Source organism: Rhipicephalus microplus, chromosome X, assembly GCF_043290135.1.
Source record: "Rhipicephalus microplus isolate Deutch F79 chromosome X, USDA_Rmic, whole genome shotgun sequence".
In the NCBI taxonomy this organism is placed as follows: Eukaryota; Metazoa; Arthropoda; class Arachnida; order Ixodida; family Ixodidae; genus Rhipicephalus; species Rhipicephalus microplus.
Window position 1 is genome coordinate 250,394,018 of NC_134710.1, and position 16,519 is coordinate 250,410,536.

Consider the following 16,519-nt stretch of genomic DNA (forward strand, 5'->3'; position numbering starts at 1 on the left):
CCTCCGCGCCTCGGAGAAAGCGCGACAGCCTCTGATTGGCTGCAAGCGCAGCGAGCGGGCCAGGATCACTCCTTGGAGGGGGGTGTTCGCCCGCGCACAACCGGGTCTAACCAACTTTTTCTAGGGTGGTGCCGGCAGTTTTCCCCGCCACCGCGAGGGAAAGCAAACTTGCTGGGGCACTTTTGAGGCACATGGAGTTTGATATATCAGTTGTCGTTGCTATTTTCGTTCGATAAAACAGTAACGTTTGCTATATATTCTCAATGTAAACTTGCCGTGTTTAGGAATTGTTCGATATAGTCGGGCTCGACTGTAGCCCTGGCAACAACACGACAGCATGTTGAATGCAATACAATGAATGCGACAGCAACAAACTAATATTAAGCGCGAGACAGACGTGCGATTTTTCATGTGATGCAGCTTGCGGTGTGACGATACGACAGCCGGAGTGGTGACGTTTCGTGATGTATCATTGCATCCCACTGCCGCATAGCCGGTGTGGCGAGCATCAAACCGGCCAGATGTTTTGGTCGCCGCACCGCACCGCTGCATGGCAGCAGCCAATCACAGCGCGAGCAGACGAGTGACGTCACACCGCTAGTGGCGTCATCTCCCTGTAGCCACTCCCATCGCCCGTGATCCAGGCCAGTTCAAGCGAGTCGATCGAGCAACAGTAGTGTATAGGTGTTCTGTGATGGAGCTGTGCGAGAGTAGATTTGCTGACATCGCCAACTGCGACGACGTGACAAACCGAGTACATTTCCCTGGTGACGTGATATTATTCCCTATTGAATAAAACGATGTTTGAAGTGTGCCATTCCTGCACGACAACGCCCGTTTTGAAACCGTTAGCGAGACCGGAGATTGTGAGCATCGTTGGAAGGTCATTTCGCAGGTGAACACGACTACCAGAGTTTCTGCGCTGGCTCGCTTCGCTTCCACCTTTGCTCTTCACATCGATGGCATTGAGAAAGTAATAGCGTATGCAAGCATTACACACGAGTGCAAAGCTTAATAGTGTTGTCAAAAACAAGCACTTAATGACGAGCTCGCGTATGAACGGCGTAGGCGACGGCCGGCGCCCGCCATGCTAGAACTACCTGTCAAAGTCGTGAATAATCAGCTGTTATCGCTATTGCAACATGCTTGTCATTCACGAAACGTTTTATTAATTATTTTTTAAGTAATAAAGCGTGCCTGTGCAATGTTGTTTGTTTCGAGCTTCATTACGAGGACACAAAGTCATCCGACCGCGCATGCCAAGGCGCCGCATGGGGGTGGAGCCAGCCGCTGATAGCTCCTTCGGCCCCGTGTGTCCCAAAACGTCCCATGCGGCACGCTGCACCATGCGACACCGCACGCCACATCGCACGGAAATTTGCACGTCTGTCTCGCGCTTTATACAAAGCAAGGTTGGCAGCCAACTCTTTTGGATCCGAGATTGCGGAACCCCTACAATAAGCTGGTGTAAGCAAATACGGCCGCTCCAGGAAGAAGTGCTGTTTTCACAGTCTCTTCACTTTGAAAGCCTGATGCTTCAAGCTTTCAAAAGTGATCGCAACCGCACCCCTTAACTCAGTGTTCACCAGTGGTATTATAGCTACCCCCCCCCCCCCCCCTGCATTTTTCCATGCTTGTTCAAGACAGATGGTTTCCTTTCTGCTTGGAGCATTTGACGGCAGTTCTAAAACGTTGGGGTATGCATTGTATACTTTACAGTACACTAAAATTCATAGCTCTTAATGTGGCCATTGTGTGGTCACACAAAAGACTAATCTAAAAAATTTGCATCGAGAGAAATCAAAATCTGCTTCCTATGGGGTGTGCTCCAAACATACAGCTTCATGCTGCAAAAAAAAAAAAAATATTCTGCTATCTGTAGTTTCCGATATATTGCACGAATTTTCATGCAGGGTGTACATAATCGCTGTTTTGATAACATCAAGAAAAAAAATTCCAGCATTTTAACCATAAAAACGTATGTTGTTAGAATTACATACTCATTAGCATATATATGGATACTAGAAAGCCTAAGGAGTGCAACGCTGCAAGCTGATCGATAATTGAACGAGTACTTCTCAAATTACAGCACAATAAAGTTCATTGCATGTAAACAAAAACAAAATATTTTATTATAAAATAAAAAAAATGAAGCTGCCTATTAAAAATAGGCTTTCGGCATTATTTTTTTTGTGCACATTTAGCTACATTGTGCAAAAACAATTACAGTTCTTGTTGTCCTAGGTCCACTTTTACCGAACAAGCAAAAGAAAGTGGTCAAAATCTGTGCTTCGAGATCAATGCTGTTCAAACTTTATTTCACCGTTCCGAGTGAAAAATATCATGGCACACATACTTTTATTCAGTTAATATGCACCGGAAATGTAATAGGACTGATTGTTTGCAGGAGGATGTCTTTTCTTCTAGTCCTGTAGCAAGTTGTCGCCATGTGCTCATAAGCTGCAAGGCCGCTTATCAGTTCGGTGACTGAATTAACTGACGGCAATGTGCGACGAATGTGCGTGCATCATCAGCGATCCGTCGAATAACATAGCGATGTTTTCCGGCTTGTCCAGAATTAGTTACTCGTAAATGTCGCGAAAAAAACTTGCCCCCTCGCTCTTCAATTTCGAGGCTACACGAGTGCCGAGGTGTCAAGTTTCCTTTTTCATGTAAGACTGCCACATTTTCGAGCGGAGACCACGACACGTTGCGAAGACGCCCTTAAAAGCAGTCGACCTGTTGCCAGTAGCCTCCATTGTGCGGGCAGCGAGCCCGTTCACCGCGAACGGATTGACTTTCTGTTGTGTGTCGACGCGCAGCGTACTCCATGCTGATGACCCGCCGCGCAGTTCAAGGTCCTTTCGTCAGGCAAGGGGGGGGGGGGGGGGGGGAACCGTGGCATCAGTGCGTTTAGCGATAAGACTGCACTTTAGTTTCGTCACTACAAAGATTGATATCTCTTGTAGCTTCACTTCTGCTTCTTACTTGCCGTCCTCTAACTGATGAGGCTGCAAAACAGTAACGTTGTCGGCAACCAACGGGCTCGTATGTGAGTTAGGCCTACACCCGTGGCTCTGCGACCGCCGTTGACCGCAGCAACTTCAGTATCCTCATTGTGCTGAGCTATGGCGGGGCTCAATCTGAAGTTCACAGCGAACAAACGATCGCCACACCCGCTTCACAAATTACTGTCGCACGGAACTTCTTTACTGCCGCCGGCAGTCAGTAGCACCATGACAAAATGGCGCATGTCCGTGCGCGTCACGATGGTGAAGCAGACGCCAGAAACACCACTTGGCCAATCGGATGCCTATGTTTTGTCACATGCCCCAAGCAGCCAATAAGATCACGTGCTAGTGCTTCTCGATGACGAGAAATTGAAGATGAACGACCCTTCCAAACGAGACTGAGATGGACACGATAGCTCGTGTGTAACGACAACAGTTTGGTGCAGAAAAAGCGCGATTTTAGCGTCAATTTGCGCTCACATTCATCTCACAGGGATGTTATAAACTGTTTTTGTGCCAGAAACAATGACGAAACAATAGGTGCAAAAACAGGAACATATTCCGAAAATTTCAGCTCTAAAAAGTAGATTTTTTTTGCGATTTTTGGCCTCCTAAGACTTGTGTCCCCCCTTAAGAGTTTCCATATAAGTGCTATCCCAATATTGCAGTTTTTTATTGCTAACTAAGTGTTTTGGGTTAGGTCCGAGTTCAGTGCCTCACTTGTTAATTTTTTGTACATTTATTTTTTAATTTTCATATTGAATACATTATAGCAAAATCCTCTTTATAACGAATTTTTCTGAAAAGTTGTCAATTGCACTACATCCAGGTATTATTTATTAACTGTATTATTGATTAAATATGAACAAAAAAGAGGGTTACATCGGAAAGAGAATGTCAAAACGTTGCATTTTTAGAGTCATTAGCCAGCATTCTTTATGATGTACAAGTGCCTTATTATCTAGCAATAGCGAAGCACACCTGCAATCACAGCAAAGGAGGAAATAAAAAATAAAATAAATAAAAATTCAGTTGCTAGCAGCGCTTGTCTCTGTCTCCTCTTTTGTGTCCCCGTGTGAATATGGCGCGGCTCGTACTTTACGACGGAGCGACCAGTGTGAAGAGGGCTGCCCTGTCAAACATAACCTGTGGTCTGAACATTTTCCCATTGAATGGAAGCATTTTCTCATTGCCATAAAAATATAAACAAATGTGAGCACTACACAATTATTAATAGACAATAGATTTGATCAACCATGCAAATTACCTGGTATGGCAGGCGCAAGGCCATCTCTGTCAAAAGCTGGGGGTAAGCTTCGAACACGTCGTTAGCATGTCCCTTGACATACTGCCGTAAAAAGAAAGGAGACATGTCTGGGGGAGGAGAAGCAGGGTGTGGTTTCAGCAGTGGAGGCCCAGCGCTTCCACTAGAACCACTTCCAGGTGAATCACCATCAGCATTCTGCACTGCCTTCCAGTGCTCCAGCAGGGTACCCAGAACCTGCACATTATCATTGAGCATTGTATTTACTTGTGTAATGATAGCACTTTTTTTCTGTGCAAAATTGACCAAGATATGCGGCTTACATCATTGTGTCGGGTAAAGATTTCAAGAGAAAAACCAGATTACGCCGTAGTTCTTAAAATGGCTGCTGTATTCATAGCCAAAGAGCCCAAAATTGAAGAAGGCCTATCTGGCATAAAAAGCACACATTCACTTCTCTTTGCGCAGTTTCATGGATGGCACAGCCCGTATGCAGGGATCAGGAAAATAAAAAAAAAGGTATGCGACACCGCCCTTTTTGGCAACTTCACTGCCTTTTATCAGTGAGAGATCAAACAGAGTCTGCATCTAGTAGCGAGTAGAAGAAACTTCGCCGTGTGGATGGCTCCTTGCATTGTGTTGCCAGTCACAGAGCGTTCGCATGTGTAAGTCATGGTCTCTCTAGAAGGCAGCTTATTCCATTGCACAATGTGACATATTTGTATATATGCCTATACAATTTACACAAGCATTTTGCCTGCATAGACTTTGTGCACCCTAATGAAGAGTGCTTGCATGTGTTGGTATGGTGCTAGGTGTAATATACCTTCCATTTTAATCTAATTAAGCAGAAATGCAGGCTTCTTCTTGTAGCCACTAGATGAAGTAAACATCTCTTTGTCTCAGTAGCACAACACACTATTCATATTATTACACATCCAGAATACAAGTAGAACACAAGTTCAACATGAACAAATAAAGCAAGAAAATACATCGAGCACCGTGCACAACACTACTGTGACTGAAGGCCAGTGACCCATTGACTGGCAGATTGTGCTTCTGTCGCATACAATAAGAATTTTATTCCAGTTTCATGCATTACTGTGGCAGTGCAGGACAAATATGTCACCATTAGGCAAGCAAATTACCTGACATGGCCAGGGCAAGGCTATTTCTGTCAAAAGCCGGGCGCAAGCTTCAAACAGCACCTACAGCGAAGTTCCACTGTGTCCATTTGTATATACGCCGTCAACCACCTATCTGACGTGGCAATAGTGCTGCCACCTGTAGCTAGATCTTGCGGCGAATATGAAAAAAATTTTAGATGAGACTGCAGTGAGCCCAAAAAGTAATTTAATCAGTGTAGAGAAAAGAAGTAGAAATTTTGAGGGAGGTGCTGCATGAAAAAAAGAGTTTCTTTAATCTATAGCCTAGAGCAATGAAACCTCAGCTGTTCACATAGGTTTTTATGCTGATTGCAAATATGTAAACAGTTTTGCAATAAGTAGCATACTTCTTGTTATGTAGCATGACAATGCATATAATATGCTTTTCGACACATTTCCTCTGCCACTGAAGTTTTATGATTAGAATTGTAAAATGAAAATAACTAAGAATAAAAAGTGTGAGAATACTCGCTCCCGTCATGGCATGAACAACTTTCTGCATCGGAGGCGTGCGAGGGCCTGTTGGGCCAACTGTTCCCCTCATTCTCTACCACTGCACTTCAATGCAAACTTGATTGACTTTGGAAGTTTTGGTTTTGCCATCCGTCTGTTACGTTTTCACTGCTCCCTAACCATTCATAACATAACCGCTTATAGAACAGGTCCGGTTACAATGCGGTCTTTTTCGACTTCTGTTTAACCTCTCGTAGAAATCCATGTATATGTACAGTCGAACCTCGATATATCGAACGGCACGGCAATCGCGAAATAGTTCGACATATCCAGAATTCGATATAAAAAAATCACGAAAAAAATGCGTCAACAGCTTGCTGAAAACGACCAATGAACCGCCCAACTCCGAACAGTGCGCGACAGGCCTAACTCCGAACGCACGAACACTGCGAACACAACGACCGATGTCTGCCGATGCTACGGGTGAGGAGCTTTCAACAAGTGCGCAGTGTGCCGTTGACACCATAGAGACTGCAAGCTGCAAGGCTGTGGCGTGAGTCCTGGTGTAAAACGCGCACATGGCGCGCCCATGCCGGCTCGCCTGATTGCTTTCCCTTTCCCGGCGGCAGCGCGGGCTGCGTCCGAGACAGTCGTCTGCATTCTTTCCCTCCTATACTTTCCTCCTCAATCTTTACCTCCCACTCCCCCTTCCCCGCGCGAAGCCGGTTCGGTGCCTTCGTATTGAAAGAAAATAACAGCTCCGAGCTTTTCTCTTCACTTTCCTCATTCAAGAACCTCTACTGCAAGACTGCGACGTGCGTACGCTGCTACGTTAAAGTGGTGCTCTCGGTGCCATAGAGGAGACCCACGCCGAGGGAGGCGCTGCGGAGCGTGGCGCTGTCAGTCAATGCAGGGAGAAAACTGGTTACTCGAGTGTTGGCCTCTCCGCTGTCCCATTCAACCTGATTGAAAACGCGTTGCTTTGCTCGCACGCTGCACGCGTTCTGCCCGTGTTTTTGAGAGTCTCGCGTCGCGCGCGGTTATGATGTATGCGCTCTGTCCGCATTTAATAGGATGCCGCAATTGAGGATTTTTTTTTTCGTGGCAGCAATTTGGTAAAAGGGCAGCGAAGCAAGTTGTAGCAGACGACGCCGTCCTCGTCAGAGCGAAGTGTGTTTCGCAAGTGAAAGACGACGCTGTTTACGACGTTAGAGGTGAATAAAACTTTCTGTACGTTCATAATTATATACCTGTTTTATTTGGTTTACTCTGTGTACTATGCACTATGTTTGTTACTGGATGCATGGGTAAGGCCGCTTCTCGTGCTTTAGGTTAAGCGGTTCTTGCGCTGTGACTGCTATTAGTTGGGATACCTTAATTTACTAGCACCCACCCAAGTTATCGCGCGGTATATACACAGCACTTCAAAAATAAATGGTCTACTTGGGGCTTCTTTCTAACCCACAACGAAAATTGACATCTATCTTGCGTGTCTTTCCTTGTATTATCACCGTTCTCATCGCGGGTACCTTGAGTTCACGAACAGCGTGCGTACCATCATGATGAGCGCCCAGCTTTCAGAGAAACTTTTTTGTGTGTGTCTAATCTGCAGGGGAAGAGCGCATAGCTATAAAGGCATTTTATCTTGGTCACGTATCAAAAATGCACCGTGTTGTTCGGGCTACCCCTGCACACTCAGTAACAACTAATTCACTGTATCTGCCAACGGACGTGCAACCACAACTAATGCATTTTTTTCTTTTTTTCATAGTTGTCCAAGCTTTTGGCAACCACACACTTCCTTCGGCGCTGCGTAGATTTAAAAATATATAACAACACATTACCAATACCACCAGTGCACACAGCTTCAACTACTTCCCCAACAATATCGAATAATAGTAGCAGCATAAAATATTTCTTCGGTATTTTTTAACAGTGCTCTGAAGACGGGCGTTGAAAATTTATACTTTTAAGATGGGGACGACGGTGACGCAGGAATTAACACCCGTAATTTTGAATGCATTGTGCGTGTGCTAATTTTTCTGAAAAAAATGGTTTACATACTTTTTTCGGCGCAGTGCTTTAATCTATTTCTGTCGTCTGCTAGTTTCGTACCATCGGTTTGGGAATCGGTAGAATTTCACTGGTAGAGTCGACCTCTTCGTGTTTTCATGGTTATTCTGACAGTTGACGACGCAGCAATGTCACCCCCTTTTCTATTGGGGTGACATCGCGGAACTAGGGACGTTTCACGTGCAGCGCGTGCTTCGCAAATGCGTGGAAGCCAAAGGGAGCGGAAGGGTCGGAAGACTCTACTGTTGTGCGCTTTTTCTGGCAGGGGAAAGGCAAGCGCTGGCGTTGCCGGGCAAACTTGAACGGGTCTCCCCTATCGATGTGTGCAGCATTCGTAATTGCCCGCCGCTCTACCGCTACTTTCGAGAGCTGCAGGAAAGCTCGCCGCCTGTCAATGGAGCGCAGGCGGTTTAGGGTGGCTGAGTTCAATATATCCATTATATGTCAAACTTTGTTCGAAATAAAAAATCAATAATGCATGTGATTTCCTACGTGATATAGGAACCGTTCGATAGGCAATAATTCGATATATCCATGTTCGATATATTGAGGTTTGACTGTATACTGCTTATTCTGCAGTGCCCCAAGATGAAAGACCTATTATACACAGTAAAAATTTTACACCCTTATGGGTGTAAAAAGGTGTTTCACAGATTTACACCCTTTTTGAATGAATGTAACACTTTTTTCTTTGCTGGTACACCCTCAGCGAAGGGTGTAATTGCCATAAGGGTGTTATGCCGTTCGTGAGGGTGTTGAAGAACAGAAGGGTGTACATCTATAATTGTTGCAATAAAAATTGTTCCGTTTAACGTCCCAAAGTTGTCATATAATCACTAGAGACGCCGTACCAAAGGTCTCCGAAAATTCAAACCACATGGGGTTATACTTAAGGTGCACCTAAGTCTAACTACACAGGTCTCGCACTATTTCTCGTCCACCAAAAATGTGGCCGCCGTGAACTGCCGGCATTCGATCTTGCGACTTGCGGGTCAACAGTTCAGCACCATAAGCACCAGACCTCTGGCGCGGGAGTGCACGTGCAAGAATCGAACTGCATCCATGCTTGCAAATAAATTACCACGCATAGCGCAAGGAATGCCTTTCCTAAGATAACAATTTCGTAGGGATGAAAAAAATCAAGGAAATGATTGAGGCATTGGCAAAATTTTACAGAACACTCTAAGAATAATTGAGAAAATGTAAAAGAGACTAATTTATTCTCGCACGGTATGATTCGACATGCTTTGCCACTTTATATCGTCCGCATTATATGTGAATGAAAGAATGGGCTGTCACGATCTACGGACAGCACATATTCATGTGTAGAAGCAATTGAGAAAAAAAGCTTGAATTTATTACAAAAACCCTTGCTCGGTCAAAAGCCGTTCGAGTGCAAGTCGTCTTCACAAGATTATAATGACGAGACTTACTTGGTCGAAAAAGAAAACAATGCACAGTATACCTTCTGCAACCATGCGGGAGCACGGGAAGTGATTCTTTAGGTCAAGAAATAAAGGTCAGAGACTGGCATGGTCAGTGCACGCAGCGCCTTTGCGAAGCGAAGGGGAGAAGGGTACGAGAGGAGGGAGAGACACGCCTCTCGCCCCTGTACACACACACACACACACACACACACACACACACACACACACACATATATATATATATATATATATATATATATATATATTTATTGTGGGACACTGCGACCCACGCCGTAAAATTTGTATTTGCTATCTACTCAGTTTGACACCCCTTCGGGGGGGGGGGGGGGGGTGTATGAGGTGATCAGCAGGGGGCACTGCAACCCCGTCGAGTTACAGTGCCCCCTCTCTATCTCCATGTACCTATAGGGATTTAAATTGTCCCCTAAGTGACCAAGGGCCGCCCCCGCCCCCTTACCCCCGTGGTGGGCACGCCTATGCATAGGCACCATCAATCATTGCAATAAAATTTTGTGGGTAAATGTGTGCGTCAACAATAGTATATTTCGAATTCAAGAACATGAGTGTTTTAGTGATTATTACCGCTGTTGTTAATTTGTTAAAAATGCATTGTACCTGCAAGCGTTGCAAACTTCGCGCGCTAAATTTATACGTTAATTTTGTTTGTTCGTGGAGATAAAATTATTTTGCCCCCTTCATTTCTATGTTATATATATTTCCGTTTACTTTTTATACTTAAATGCATCACTAAAGCATTTTAGTGCGCCATTGTACATCTGTGGAGCTGTAAGCACGATAATTGTTCGGGCGTGCTTGCTCGCTGCCGTCGCTGGTTGGGCGCCTCGCAGCTAGTCGGTTCTGCATCGATTTTTCTCGTTTTTTAAGGTGTGCTTGAGCGCTGCGGTCGTGTTTTGTGTTCTGCCGGTGCTGCCTATTACGAAGATGAACTCTACTCAAGCGAGGACGTGTGGCGTCGCATTTTAGAACACTCGTCATGTACGTACCACATTCCTGCTGTTGGTGCTTTGTCAACACCGAGAGCGTGATAACGACGCCATGCTACGTTTTTCGTTACATGTGGGCGATAAGTGAGGTTTTTTAACGTAGCGAACCTGTTTGTGTGTGTGTCATTTCATCAGGATGAATGCGTTTTTGTGAAAAGTCAAGCGTGGGTGAGCTTTTTCTTTTGAATCAAGCATGCTTCGGTGTGTGAAGCACATGGCGCGTGCGTGCGCAGTGGGAATTCGGCGGCGGATTTGTGCGAGTTGTGACGGCGCCCGCCTCTGTCGGCAGTGGTGTTGGCAGGGAGCCCTGCTCGCGATGGACCAATATTTTGGTTAAATAATTGTTGGGCGAAGACGGCGTTTGTTAGCTGTAAACGTTGATTACGCCTAGGGCGCGTATGTTTGGATCTCTTAACTTGAGGATTTTTTTTTGCATGCCTGTTCATATTGTGTGCTACAGGAGTCAACGGGTTCATATGTTGTACGTCCAAAACAGTTTGAAAACAGTTTCATATGTTGTACGTCCTTTTTTTAAACTGCTATCAGAAATTGCTGCGGGTAGCCGAACATATGCCGGTGTATGCATCCACGCCGGCACGCATCTTTGAACTACCGTGTTACTCGAGTTCGCGTGCTGCATGCTGCCTTGTCTTAGATACGTCTCGCAAGGCTTGCACGTATGTACGCTTATTAGGTGTTTATGTAGCCTGTTTAGTCAAATCTGAGCTTACGTTATACACTCGCAACATAGATTGCCCGATGCGTTCGGAACCCATGAATTTTGAGCCGTACGTTAAACTTGAACTGTATTTCCGAACAAAACTTTCATGGCTTATTGGGGCCGAATAACTGTAGCTTAACTGTGCGAGCCCTAATTCGATCAGTAGTTCATGCGGTAGAGCACATTTTATTTTATCCAGCTTGTTTTCGCTATGCTTAGAATTCATTATATTGTGGTGGTTTATTAAATATTGTATGTGCCTCGCCTAAACTTTGTGTTCAAACTTTGCTAAGCACTTTAACTTGTACGAACAGTAAGAACAGTTTAGACCACCACCTCCAATGGCATTTAATAACAGATTACAAGCTTATGCCCGTCTGCTCAGAAACACACATGAAAACATTGAAAAACCACACACTGGCCACGAATAAAAGCACAGTCTTTGTCACTTGTGAATAGGGCTCCTGTGTGGGGGCCAAAACGTCATGCTTTCAATTGGGATCAGCATGTTGTTTTAATTGTCTCCACATCAGATGACAAGCTTAAGTAAATTCTATAGGCATGCGCTACAGTTATAGAAGGGATCTGTGGTGTTTGGAGAAACGAATAAATTATTTAACACTCAAAACTTGCAATAATGTTATACATCATAGTATGCATACATAAGGCATGCACATGTTACTGTGAAAATGAAAAATTGGACAGTATGTTACTCTGACAATCATGAATATAGACTGCATGTTTCCAAGCTGTTGGCAATGCCACAATTACACAACTTCGGAAATCAGTCTCATCAAATGTTTATTGTGTATTGCTAAACCGTGACCAATGCCTTCCAGTATTCTTGTTACTGAGATTGTTGCAGAAGCTTGCATGCTTTATTGGGATGGTATTTAGCTCAAGATGGGTGCGTTGTATTAGCATTTCCACATTCTTTCCCATTATTTATTATACAGCCAGTAATGAGGGTATGTTAGGGATGAGTGAGGGGCACTGTCTTTTTAGCCACCTGGATTCATTGAATTAACAGCCATAATTTAGCAGTTGACAATAGTAATTTAGTGAAACCAATTTTCTATGTTATCGGCATAATCGTCCTAATGTAGGCAGCCGGAAGAAAGTTACTTTAGTTGTGTTCAAACTAAAATTCGTAATTTAACTTTATGTGTTACCTTCAATGGATACTTGATCAAAGCGCATACCGTCATGTATGCGCTGCCCTATTAATGAATTGGCATGTATACGCACTATGCCAGAGCGCTATTCAAGTATATTTTGTTACACTTCTGTTATGTGGAAAATGCATATTCTTTCGTAAGGTTGCAGCTATGTTCGCCAAAAACATTGAGGATGTTTTTGTTGTAACATGTCTGGTTTTCGTACATCCTACTCTTTTAAAGCACAACGTTCCAGTTCATTCTAAATAGAGTTCCAAATTCTGCTTCGCTAACACACACATCAGTCAATTGTTTGTTTGTTTCTCTCGCAGCCTATACATGCTCGTCGTAGGAAGAGAGTGTGGGAGACGTCTGGACTAGCCCATCATCAAGGCCGACTCGTGGAAAATTTGACTGCTGGTGGACATCAGCGGCGCATGGCTTCTGTTTCTCCTGAAAAGCGAGCTGCAGAGAGCCACCTGGTAGCTGTATTCAAGGAGCACAAAGGTTCAGGGTGTTCAAAGTTAACCCTTTTGTTTTTCCTTAAAAAAGAAGTCAGCGCTGTAAGTTATGTATGTAAAAGCCACCTCTGCTGATAGCTATGTATCCAGGAGGATGCAATGTGAGACAATAATTATCACTGTCAGCGGTGCCATTAAGTTTTATTAATCAACTTAATAGTGATTGCAGCAGGAGATCATGTACGTGTTAAATATTTGAGCCAGTCACATTTCTACATATTATCACTTGTAAAAATTCTAGCATGCCTGTGCTCAGATATCCTGCTGGAAATTCAGTTGCGGCTTGCATTACTATGTGTGCAGGACAGTGAGCACTAGCACAAACTCTCTGATTTCATGCATTTAATCTGACCGTGGGTGGAAGGCATGGGCAAACATTATAATGGTTACTCTTGCTATTCGCTGGCGGTAGCAAGAACTGACTGCTCGTTCCGCTATGGAGTGATATTTTGCTGAACCTCACCGCCTTGCATGCGTAATAATGAAAAGCAAAATTAAACTTTCAAACGGGATATTTAGGAGCATAAACATAATCAAAAAAGTTTTCCAAGTGGGACTGTGCAGAAACACGACTGCCTTCAACTTTTTAATGCAAACATACCTGCTTATTTGCGTTACTGAAAATTCAATATTTTTGGTTGATTGGGCAGATGACAGCATTACTTTATTACTTTGTGTCCCCCTTGACACAATCTGCCAAGGTGTTTTTCTGTTATTAAGGCTAAAATTCAATGTAACTAGGCAGCGCATTTATGAATGCGTCAGTGCTACTTACTGAGCTCTTTATTGGATATTTTGTGTTTTCCAAGATCTACTGAGTGAGTTGCTCGCCAGACTCGCATGTCATGTTAATTGATGCCTTATGTGCAATTGGCCATTTAAAAACACTTTTTGTGTTGATAAGAAGTAGCACTATTATGATTTTATCTTCAATGTAACCTTCACTGAATATTCATCATACCTAACTTTGCCAATACCAAATCATGTCGGATATTTTACAGTGATACATACTCATGTTTAACATTGTTAATGATAACTGATAGAAAGCATACTAGAATATTGTAACGTGAGTCCTTGGATCGGGGGGGGGGGGGGGGGGGGGTTGAATGGTGAATTTTTTCAACTACATAATAATAACTGCTTGCTTTATTTCGTCTCAGGTGTAATGATAATAATATTTACTGAGGTTAATGTGTTAAAACCACTATATAATTATCAGGGACACTGGAGTGGAGGGTTTCAGATATTTTGACCACCTGGGGTTCTTTAAAATGCATCCACGTCTAAGCAGACAGGTGTCAGGCATTTCCTCCTTAATCGAAATTGCAGCCACCACAGCCATGGTTTGATTTTGCGGCCTTCGGTTTAGCAATCAAGGGTTACTAAAGGGTATATTAGTTGTGGGCTGTGGTCTTGCTTCCATGATGCATCTTAAGTACAGCAGTTTGGTGCCAACCAGGCATCTCTACTAGTGCACTGGAGTTGTGTTTTTGCATTCATAAATTACAACAATATTTAAGTATTTTATCAAGATGCATTTCTGAGCAGCTTTGCGAAGTGTGTGCTGGTGTTTATTACATTCCTAATTTTTTGCAAGAGGTAATGATTGTTGCATGTATTCTGAGTTAGGTATGAAGTTACGAATTTTCCTTCTGCCCAACAAGTCACTCTGATATACTTTGCATATTGTACATCAGATGGCTAAATTGTGTGTGCAGAGCTTATATAAACAGCCCATAGTGTTTCGAATGCCTTGAAAACTGCCTTAGGATCAGAAAAAACTGTTGTGAAGAGTGGGATAGTCTGGGTGAATAGTGGAAGTTCCTCAGATAGGCTGGCTGATGTTTCGATAGGAGGACTTATGTTCGTCAAAAGTGCCTTTCCTTCTCATCCTTGGCATGTTAGCTTTAAGGGGGTTAGTAGAGACGTCATCTCCTGGTGGTGGTGTGTGTCCTTGTTGGTGATTGCCATCGGAAAAGAAAAAAATTCTAGAAAGCAAACTAGTGCAGTCCTCATTTCATTTCAAGCTGGCTGGTAGCAATTCACAATGTTCTCGGAGGGTAGAGAAAAAAAGGGAAGCAAAAAAGAGGAAACACGCAAAGCAGGAGCGGTGTGCTGCCTCTACAGACACGAAAAAAGCAAAGAGCTTGAAAGTTCAAAGCCAGCAGATGGTCTCCGCGTTTGGCCATCACAAAGGGTTGCCGACGATAAAGGCCTATGCTGTTCTCGAACATCTATGAATGGGACTCATAAGAAAGAGGTTACAAAAAGGCGCGAGAGAGAAGCAGGCAGCTACTTTTAAATGCCAAGATGTCAAAGGTGAGCGACACCAGATGTGTTCGGAAGGGAATGTGTTTAATTGGGAAAGTCATTGGTTAAAATATGCTTTTACTATCCCCGTAGGTGGCCCGCTCAACAGAATTGCCTCAAGAATTTGGTGGCATGTTGGCAGAGAAAGAGAAATTCAGAATGCAAAGGAAATAAGCATCAACGAGAGAAACACAGAAAGAAAGGATAAAATGAAAAAAGGCGGGTTGGAGGTAGGTAACACGCTAGCGTTAACAGACGAGGAAAGGAAAAAAGCGACGCAGAGAAATTTGTGGCTTGGCAATGACTTAATGGTGCACGGTAGGAGTGTTTTTTGAAGCGACAAAAGAGGAAAGACAGCTGTGGTTGAAAGGTTCTGGAAAATAAAAACGTCGTAGTTGTGTGTATATAGACACATGTATATCTATATTTATAATTTTAAAAATTTTGAGAGAACATCAATAGTACAACTTGTAGTCTACGAGCGATTCCATGTAATACCGGATATGTCTATTTGAAGGTTGAACATTTCTCGTTTCTAAATGCTGTCGTAATTATGCTTAGCTTTCAGTGATTCCGAATTGCGACGTGCTACATTGATTCGTGATCGGTGTAGGTGCTTACATTTGTGTATCAAATATCATTCCATGTATTTCCTCTCTCATGGTGAGCAGAAATTTGTAGAACATAAAACTTTGCTTGGTCGAAATTGTGGCCCTGTTGGTTGAAGTAACTGGCTACTGCGTTTGGTAAATTGTGTTTTGTGTCTGCACAGTGGTTGTTCAGTCTTACGTGAATTGGCTGCCCAGTTTTGCCTATATATTGTCTGCAGGTGGCACACTTAAGACAGTATATTAGGTTGTTTGAAGTGCAGATGAAGATCGATGGGACCTTATGAATGTAGTCAGATTCTGTGCTTTTTAAGTTGTTAGCCAGCTATATATTTTTACAGGTGGAGCATCTGGGCCGGCCACAGGGACCAGACGTCCTAGTGTTTGCTTCAAGTTTTGCGGGAATTTGCAATGCGTGGCACGTGGCATTTGCAACGCTAACTTAAAGACATGCTTGTTCACGCAAACTTAGACTAAGACGTCTGATCCCTGTGGCTAACCCAGGTGCTCACCCTGCCAATATATACAGCCGGCTACCAACATAAAAAGCACAGCGTCTGACTACATTCCACAAGGCCACATAGAGCTTCACCTGCACTTTTAAACAACCTAATATACTTTTCTGAGTGTGTCAGCTGTAGAAAACAATATATAGGCGAAACTGGGTCGCCAATTCACGTAAGACTGAACGGCCACCGTGCAGACACAAAGCACAATTTTCGGAAAGTAGTAGCCGGTCACTTCCACCAACAGGACCACAATTTCGAAAAAGCCAAGCTTTAC

At 43.7% G+C, this 16,519-nt stretch overlaps 1 protein-coding gene across 4 annotated transcripts in view; it reads right to left on the reverse strand.

The window, feature by feature from the left end:
- poe (E3 ubiquitin-protein ligase-like protein poe) overlaps positions 1-16,519 on the reverse strand; it is a 567,105-nt gene that overhangs the window by 158,962 nt on the left and 391,624 nt on the right. For all 4 annotated transcript variants that reach the window (XM_075878938.1, XM_075878937.1, XM_075878939.1 and 1 more), the window contains one exon: positions 4,279-4,512. In XM_075878938.1, the coding sequence (XP_075735053.1) occupies positions 4,279-4,512 (234 nt within the window). The remainder of the gene's footprint in view (positions 1-4,278; positions 4,513-16,519) is intronic.